The sequence below is a fragment of the Gadus chalcogrammus genome, chromosome 23 (assembly GCF_026213295.1).
Source record: "Gadus chalcogrammus isolate NIFS_2021 chromosome 23, NIFS_Gcha_1.0, whole genome shotgun sequence".
Taxonomy (NCBI): Eukaryota; Metazoa; Chordata; class Actinopteri; order Gadiformes; family Gadidae; genus Gadus; species Gadus chalcogrammus.
This window is the reverse complement of record NC_079434.1, coordinates 18,144,744-18,154,743: the sequence shown is the minus strand read 5'-3', so window position 1 is coordinate 18,154,743 and position 10,000 is coordinate 18,144,744. Positions and strand designations below refer to the sequence as shown.

Here is a 10,000-nt window from a genome sequence, read left to right as displayed (position 1 = left end):
ATAGTACTAATGACAAAAACACAACGCAATACTGTTATACTACTGATAAAAATACTATTAATACTACTGATAACACAAACATAACGCAATACTGCTAATACTACAGATAACAATACTGTTAATACTACTGATAACACAATACTAGTAATACTACTGGTACTGGTACCATCTACTGGTACTGCTTTGTCTCCATTTAGTACATAACACCACACAAACCTATCAATACTATAGATAGTATTTAGTAGCATTGCAGTACTTACTTCAGTAGCATTGTTTAGCTCCTCCCTCAAAGAGAGGGTGAGGGACAGCAGGTCTTGGCTCTCCTCCAACAGGACTGAGACCGAGTCCTCAGAAGACCTGAGGTCCTGATGGACAGACTGGGAGGGAGAGAGAGAGAGAGAGAGAGAGAGAGAGAGAGAGAGAGAGAGAGAGAGAGAGAGAGAGAGAGAGAGAGAGAGAGAGAGAGAGAGAGAGAGAGAGAGAGAGAGAGAGAGAGAGAGAGAGAGAGAGAGAGAGAGATATTGTTAACCTCAGTAAGTGTTAACGGCTATTGTACTTCAGACTTTAAGTGACTGTATCTATGATAAACTACAGATTGTAACTGTGATAAAGGACAGACTGTAGCTGTGACAGGCAGACAGAGATACAGTCAAGCAGAAATGCAGACAGACAGACAGACAGACAGACAGACAGACAGACAGACAGACAGACAGACAGACAGACAGACAGACAGACGGACAGACGGTGAACACACAGTAAGTGTGCTAGAGAGACGGACAGAAAGAGAGACAGACAGGCAGACAGGCAGACAGGCTTCTCACCTGGTGTTGTGCGTGCTGTGTGAGTACTTTGTCCAGGATGGTGTGTGTGTGGTTGTTATGCTGGACAGCGTGTTTAAGCAGGGTGTGTGCGTGCTGCAGGCTGTGTGTGTGTCCAGACAGAGAGGAGTCCAGCTGATTGACTCTGCCCTCTAGCGCCGCCCTGCTGGTGTGGAAGTCCGCCTGCACTGTCTGGAGCAGAGAGGAGGCCAGCCTGAGAGGGGAGGAGGAGGGTTAATACACGCTGTACACAATCATATACACACAATACACTAATATACACTACCATATACACACTATGGACAATACTACACTACTATACACACTAATATACACTTCTGTACACTACTATGCACACTAATATACACTTCTGTACTATACACTACTATACACACTAATATACACTTCTGTACACTACTATACACACATATACACTACTATACACAGGGTTACCAAACACACAATATACACAGTACTATATAGTACTACACAATGCTATACAAACTAATGTACACATTTATACATAAATATACAGACTAATATATATATACAATACATCCAAACCAAACCATACACATTACCATATGCATTAATAAACAGACTAATCTATACACTAACATATGCACTTACAGAACATGCACTAACAGTCTAACACACACTAACGCACGCTGACACACTCTAACCCTAACACACACACACCTGTGTTGGTGCGAGGCTGTGCCATTGGTCAACTGGACCGCTCTGATGGAGTCCAACATCGACTCCATCTCCTCCAGCAGCCCCTCGTGATTGGCCAGCTGTAGCCCCGCCTCCTCCGTCTGGTTCAGATCTCCCGCCTCCTGCTGGAGGTCTACACCAATCAAAGAGCAGGAGGTCTTTACAGGAACCAATCTGAGAGCAGGACGCCTCTGCACTGTGATGGTGTTGGTGTGTGTGTCTTTTATGTGTGTGTTAATCCTGAGGAGTATGAGAGGTCACGTGATAGATGACACTGATCAGTCTTATTGATTACCCAGGATGTCGGCTTGGAGTGTGATTATGGTCTCCAGGAGTGTTGCACCCTGGGAAACCTTGTGAGTGGTGGACACGCCTAGTTCCTCCACGTCATCAGACAGACGGGTGGCCTGGCCAATCAGGAGAAGAGGAGGCACGGTCAGCAACATCACACACACACACACACTCAGATATCCATACACACACACACACACACTCAGATAGACACACACATGAACACACACTCAGATATCCACATAAACGTACACACACATAAACGTACACACACAGTCAGATATACATACAAACAGAAACAAACCTGTAGACCCACACGCACGCACACGCACACACACACACACACACACACACACACACACACACACACACACACACACACACACACACACACACACACACACACACAAAAACACAGCCTCAGATACACAAAGACACACAAAAACATAAACGAAAACAAACTCTCACACAAAGAGACATGCAAAATCATACACACACACACTCGCACACACACACACACACACACACACACACACACACACACACACACACACACACACACACACACACACACACACAAACCTGCTTCAGCAGAGCAGAGAGGTCAGAGGTCAGCAGATGTAGCTGGTCGTCCACACTGGAGAGATGGGAGGGCAGAGAAGCACCCACCACCTGTAGAGAGAGAACGTAATAACATGTTTTACATACTGCGGTATAGTATCTCATAGGTACATTTATTGTTTCATTTGTAATGATATTGTGTGTGTGTGCATGTAAAGTGTGTATCTGAATGTGTTTCTGAACGTGTATCTCGATGTGTGTACAGTTTGTATAGTGTGTATATAGAGTGTGTACCTGTGTGTTTCTTTTGTGTGTGTCTCTGTGTGTAAATATCGTGGACCTGTGTATCACTGTGTATAGTGTGTCCGTGTGTGTATACATAGTGTGTACCTGTATATCACTGTGTATAGTGTTTCACAATGTGTGTATGCATAATGTGTACATAGTGTGTACCTGTGTGTGTCAGTGTGTGTGTGTGTGTTAGTTTGTGTATAGTGTGTACCTGTGTGTGTAGTTAGTGTGTGTACAGTGTGTACCTGTGTGTGTAGTTAGGGTGTGTATAGTGTGTACCTGTGTGTGTAGTTAGTGTGTGTACAGTGTGTACCTGTGTGTGTAGTTAGTGTGTGTACAGTGTGTACCTGTGTGTGTAGTTAGTGTGTGTATAGTGTGTACCTGTGAGGTCCTGTTCTCTAGCGCCCTCAGCTGGCTGAACGGTGCCAGGCTGACTCCGGTCAGGTTCACAGACAGGAAGTGGACGTGAAGCGCTTCCAGGTCGTCCAGGAGGACCCCGGTGCAGTCGTCATCACAGGCTGAGGATACACACACACACACACACACACACACACACACACACACACACACACACACACACACACACACACACACACACACACACACACACACACACACACACACACACACACACACACACACACACACACACAGGAACACACACACACACACACAGGAACACACACGCACACACAAACACAGGAACACAAATGCCCAAGCACACAGACACACATACAAGAACACACACACACACACACACACACACACACACACACACACACACACACACACACACACACACACACACACACACACACACACACACACACACAAGCACACAAGCACACGAACAAACACACATACGAGTCAGAAAGAGTGGCATGACTGCAATCGAGCATGTGTGTGTGTGTGTGTGTGTGTGTGTGTGTGTGTGTGTGTGTGTGTGTGTGCGTGCGTGTGCCCGTGTGTGTGTGTGTGTGTGTGTGGCTGTGTGTGTGTGTGTGTGTGTGTGTGTGTGTGTGTGTGTGTGTGTGTGTGTGTGTGTGTGTGTGTGTGTGCGTGTGCGTGAGGTACTCACACACACACTGCTGCTCCTCGAGGACGTGTCTGTCTGCACACTGGTCACAGAGACGACCTCTGACCCCCGGCCTGCAGCTGCACCGGCCGGTGACGTCGTCGCACACGGCGTGCAGAGACCCCCACTCGCTGCAGCCGCACGCCTCGCACCGGCCCCCCGCCGACCAGGGGTTACCGTGGTAACCCACCGAACACCTGGCGACAGGTGAGACAATGGTCACACACACACACACACACACACACACACACACACACACACACACACAAACATATACACGTATACACAGCCCTTGTAAATATATAGTAGTATAATATATATGATAGTAGTAGTAGTAATATAATATATATATATATAGTAGTATTAGTGTAATATTTATAATAGCATGAGCTTAATATATATATATATATATTATATATATATATATATATATATATATATATATAGTATACAACCGTCTATGTACCGCTGACAGTATTTCCCCTGGTTTCCAGGTTGCAGTATAATATACAGTATATAGTAGTAGTATATTATATGTAGTAGTAGTAGTATACTATACCTAGTATATAACAGTGTGTACTGATTGTGTGTCGTACTTTCTGGCACTTTATAATACTACTTAGCATTGTGTAGCGTCTTATCCTAGCTGTCTTTGTTTGCATACAGGAAATGGGTTAACCTAGCGATTGTTAGTGCTTGGCACTTGGTTCTATGAATATCCTTACTGTACCGGTAGAGATATATTGTTGTTTTTCTATCTTCTGACAAATGTAGTTGTTGCAAGTTGCTTTGGATAAAACCATCTGCTAAATGCCCTAAATGTAAATGTAAATATAACAGTCTATTTACCTCTCACAGTATCTCCCCTGGTATCCTTGTTCACAGGCAGTGCAACGGAAATCTCCCATCTCCTCAGATACACAGGTAGGGCTGAAACTACACGTGCACGTGCACACGCACACGCACACGCACACACACACACACACACACACACACACACACACACACACACACACACACACACACACACACACAATGAATGTTACAAATAGAGATCAGGAATATCCTTATTGTTTGTATTACAATTATATTATATTATTAGTGTAATTATGTATTTAAAGTGTAGTTCACCTGTTGTCCTTCAGGGGGCAGGCACATGGAGAACAGTCGTTGATGGATCCCGTCACTATCCCATAATATCCAGAAGCACATTGGTCACAACTCGTCCCTGTAGTGTGATGCTGGCAGTTCTACACACACACAGACACGCACATACAGACATACACAGAAATATGAGTATATACAGGTACATAAATGTATGTGTGTGTGTGCGTGTGTGCGTGCGTGCGTGCGTGCGTGCGTGCGTGCGTGCGTGCGTGCGTGCGTGCGTGCGTGCGTGCGTGCGTGCGTGCGTGCGTGCGTACCAGGCAGTCCCCTGTGTCTGGGTCACAGCTGTGTGAGTGCTGGCTGCAGGAGCAGGCCAGGCAGGGGGCGGCCAGCAGGGTCTTCATCTGGTGGGGGCTCAGAGAGGGGAGGGGCTGGCGGTAGAACCCCGGGGAACACTCCTACAACACACACACATATACACACGTTATATACACACTCCTACAACACACACACATATACACACGTTATATACACACTCCTACAACACACACACATATACACACATTATGTACACACTCCTACAACACACACACATATACACACGTTATATACACACTCCTACAACACACACACATATACACACGTTATATACACACTCCTACAACACACACACATATACACACGTTATATACACACTCCTACAACACACACACATATACACACGTTATATACACACTCCTACAACACACACACATATACACACATTATGTACACACTCCTACAACACACACACATATACACACGTTATATACACACTCCTACAACACACACACATATACACACGTTATATACACACTCCTACAACACACACACATATACACACGTTATATACACACTCCTACAACACACACACATATACACACGTTATATACACACTCCTACAACAAACACACATATACACACACTATATACACACTCCTGCAACACACACACTGTGCACACATTATATACACACTCCTACAACACACACACATATACATACATTATATACACACTCCTACAACACACACTGTGCACACATTATATACACACTTCTACACACACACACACACACACACACACACACACACACACACACACACACACACACACACACACACACACACACACACACACACACACACACACACACACAGAGCTTTGATCACATTAATATAAACACATGTATCAATAATAATATAAACATCGTGACGTCACCTGACAGGAGAGCCCAGCGTATCCAGGTGGGCAGTCACATGACTCGATGTATCTGGCCACGCCCCCCGCCACCCCCGACAACTCCTCCTCCAGGGCCGTTTCCATGGTGATGTTGGCGATTCTGTTGAACACGCACGGTGACGGGGTAAGGGCTATGCAGAGTCCATGTTAACTCTGATCAAGTGAGTCTTGAGTCTTTGGCGGAAGCTGGTGAGAGCCGAAAGTATGTCGGCAAAAGCCGGAGTGTTCTCCGATGTCCCCACTGGTGAACACACCCCTCCATGTCCCCACTGGTGAACACACCCCTCCATGTCACCACTGGTAAACACACCCCTCCATGTCATTTGACCAGGGCAGCGCGATCGACTTAACAGAGTAAATGGCTTGAATGAAGGATTCTCTTCTTGCAAGGTGCTACGGAACGTCTCATTAATATATATACTGTATATATATATATATATATATATATATGTATATAAAGTACGCACTGTATATATATAAGTATAAAGTACGCAGTAGTACCTGCTCTGTACGAGGTCCTTCCCGTAGTATACAGTGTATAGTATAAGTACGCAGTAGTACCTGCTCTGTACGAGGTCCTTCCCGTAGTACACAGTATATAGTATAAGTACGCAGTAGTACCTGCTCTGTACGAGGTCCTTCCCGTAGTATATAGTATAAGTACGCAGTAGTACCTGCTCTGTACAAGGTCCTTCCCGTACGAGGCCTTGATCAGGAGGTACTGGACGCTGCTCAGGACCGACAGGAAGTCAGCGTGGCTCACGGCCTTGTTGGAGACCGCGTTGAAGTACCTCCAGGAGAACTACACACACACACACACACACAAGAAAGCAGCCAGAGTATATAATATTATATAATAGTGCTAAAGTAATATTAGAGTATGTTATATTATGTAGTACTAATCAGAATATATAATACTTTATAGTAGACGTAATCATAGTATGTAATATTATATTGCATTGCTAACTTGAGTATGTGGTACTATACAGTAGTAGTAATCACAGTGTGTAATACTTTATAGTAGTAGTAATCACAGTATGTTATACTCTATAGTAGTACTAAAAGTCAGGATGCTTTACCTCTGTCATTGGGATGTCGTGCCTGGTCCTGATGCCGTTGCTAGGGGCAACCATATCCCTGTATATCACCAGCTTCTTCAATGTCCCGCCCCTAATGAGGATCTGAGGCTCCTGATTGGCTAATCCAACGCCATTGTCAGCATAGAAGACAACTTCATAGGATAGCAGTCCACCGTAGGACAAGAGCTGGACCAATCAAAGAGAAGGATTTACATTTTTAGAAGAACGATTCTGTTCATGGCTGCTATTGATAAGCTAAAAGCAAGGCTAACTCCAAGGCTAACCGCTAGTCTTATGGCTAGGCTAACAGCTAGGCGTATGCTAGGCTCACCTATAGGTCAGGCTCACGTCTAGGTTAACAGCTAGGCTTATGGCTAGGCTTATTCCTAGGGAAATGGCGAGGTAATGGCTAGGCTAACAGCTAGGATAATGGCTAGGCTAACCCCTAACGGCTTGGCTAAGGCTTGGCTCGCTGCTACTCTGGTACCTTGTTTCCTTCAAACTGCCGGGGCAGCCGCCAGTACAACGGGCCGGCTAGCTTGTCGGCGCTGTACTCGCGCATGTCCAGCAGCATGTCGCCGCCCTGGTGGTAGACCCCGGTCAGCTCCCCCTGCAGGCTGAACTGAGTCACTACAGGGAGGAGAGCTGGGGAGGCACCCAGGCTCACCTAGAGAGAGAGAGAGAGAGAGAGAGAGAGAGAGAGAGAGAGAGAGAGAGAGAGAGAGAGAGAGAGAGAGAGAGAGAGAGAGAGAGAGAGAGAGAGAGAGAGAGAGAGAGAGAGAGAGAGAGAGAGAGAGAGAGAGAGAGAGAGAGAGAGAAAATGTGATGGGTTAGTGTTATCTGTATGGGTGTTTGTAAGGTAAGGATGAGTGTATGTAAGGTGACGATATTTGTGGTAGTGTGTGTGTGCTTGTGTTTGTCTGTTTGTAGGTGTGTGTGTGTGTGCTTGTTAGTGCACGTGAGTGTGTGTTTGCGCATGTGTGTGTGTGTGTGTGTACCGGTACACGCAGCAGTCCTCCTCTCTCCTCACAGACGCTGGAGACTCCGGAGCAGAAACACGGGGAGCAGCCGTCCGGGTTCTCAGACATCAGACCGAAGGTCCCCGACACACACTCGTTACAGCCCCGCCCGCCCACACTGGCCTGACACACACACACACACACAGAGACACACACACACACACACACACACAGAGACACACACAGATACACACGGAGACACACACAGGAACAGAGAATACATGTATTGATTAGATCAATTGTATGACGTAAGTTTGAGTCCATCACATTGTAACATAAAATCCCTCTTAGACACACACACACACACACACACACACACACACACACACACACACACACACACACACACACACACACACACACACACACACAAACACACACCCCTTCCCTTATCTTACACACACAAACACACACTCCCTTACCTCACACACACACTCCCTTACCTTACACACACACAAACACACACTCCCTTACCTTACACACACACGTCCCTGTGTCTCTGCAGTCACACACTCCCTTACCTTACACACACACACACACACTCCCTTACCTTACACACACACGTCCCTGTGTCTCTGCAGTCACACACTCCCTTACCTTACACACACACGTCCCTGTGTCTCTGCAGTCACACACTCCCTTACCTTACACACACACACACACACTCCCTTACCTTACACACACACGTCCCTGTGTCTCTGCAGTCACACACTCCCAGTGATTGGTTGCAGAGGTCCTCCCTGGTACCGGCCACATCGCAGCCGCACGCTTGGCATTCTGGGTAACCATGGTGTCCCGGAGAGCACTCGTCACATGACCTCCCCGAGAAGCCCATTTGGCACGGACACCTGCCATTGGTCAGGTCACACTGGAGGGCGGAGCATCCTTTGGCAGAGCAGTCACATGCCTACAGACAAAGTCAATGTCAGTTAGGCTGTGTGTGTGTGTGTGTGTGTGTGTGTGTGTGTGTGTGTGTGTGTGTGTGTGTGTGTGTGTGTGTGTGTGTGTGTGTGTGTGTGTGTGTGTGTGTGTGTGTGTGTGAGTGGTAGGGTGTGTGTGTGTGTTTGTTCATTACCTGACATCCTCTGACGGGGTCGTGACCCCAGTATCCTGTCTCACACCTCTCACACTCCTCCCCCTCTGTGTGGGGGGGACAGATACACACTCCGGTGGCCGGGTGACAGTTGCCATGGGTACGGGCACAGTCACACGCTGGGAACGAGGTAAGCAAAAGGGTTACCATGAATACCAGTACACCGGTACCGTCAGCAGATGAGGAGAGGAGAGAGGAAGAAGGGAGAGAGGAGGAGGAAGAGGGGAGAGGAAGAGGAGGGGGGAGAGAGGAGAGGAGGAAGAGGGGAGAGGAGAGGAGGGGGGAGAGAGGAGAGGAGGAAGAGGGGAGAGGAGAGAGGAGAGAGGAGAGAGGTGAGAGGAGAGAAGGGAAAGGTGAGGAGGAAGAGGAGAGGAGGAAGAGGAGGGTAGGGGAGAGGAAAAGGGGAAAGGACACGAAGAAGAGGGGAGTAGAGAGAGGCGAAGGCAGAGAGGAGAGAGGAGGGGAGCAGAGGTTGTAGCATTAGCTGGTCGGCCTACCTGTACATCCGCTGGCTGTGTGGTTGTAGTATCCATGGCGACAGCGGTCACACTTCTCTCCGCCCATTCCCTCCACACACAGGCAGCGACCCTGCTCGTCACATGACTCCGAGACGGATCCCGATTGGCTGCAGAGGCAGGGACTGCAGCCACGCCCACTTTGTATCCCGTAGA

The 10,000-nt window shown here is 47.2% G+C and overlaps 1 protein-coding gene across 1 annotated transcript in view; it reads right to left on the bottom strand.

Annotated features, from left to right (window-relative positions):
- Positions 1-10,000, bottom strand: part of lama1 (laminin, alpha 1) — a 32,579-nt gene that overhangs the window by 12,708 nt on the left and 9,871 nt on the right. The window contains exons 18-35 of the mRNA XM_056583957.1: positions 9,827-10,000; positions 9,312-9,448; positions 8,910-9,143; positions 8,216-8,359; positions 7,705-7,884; positions 7,218-7,403; positions 6,813-6,940; positions 6,118-6,238; positions 5,178-5,318; positions 4,885-5,003; positions 4,603-4,689; positions 3,757-3,950; positions 3,060-3,196; positions 2,409-2,498; positions 1,831-1,942; positions 1,518-1,668; positions 822-1,032; positions 261-377 (exon numbers count right to left, since the gene is read on the bottom strand). The exon at positions 9,827-10,000 is cut by the window's right edge and continues 7 nt beyond it. Of these exons, the coding sequence (XP_056439932.1) occupies positions 261-377; positions 822-1,032; positions 1,518-1,668; positions 1,831-1,942; positions 2,409-2,498; positions 3,060-3,196; positions 3,757-3,950; positions 4,603-4,689; positions 4,885-5,003; positions 5,178-5,318; positions 6,118-6,238; positions 6,813-6,940; positions 7,218-7,403; positions 7,705-7,884; positions 8,216-8,359; positions 8,910-9,143; positions 9,312-9,448; positions 9,827-10,000 (2,663 nt within the window). The remainder of the gene's footprint in view (positions 1-260; positions 378-821; positions 1,033-1,517; positions 1,669-1,830; positions 1,943-2,408; positions 2,499-3,059; positions 3,197-3,756; positions 3,951-4,602; positions 4,690-4,884; positions 5,004-5,177; positions 5,319-6,117; positions 6,239-6,812; positions 6,941-7,217; positions 7,404-7,704; positions 7,885-8,215; positions 8,360-8,909; positions 9,144-9,311; positions 9,449-9,826) is intronic.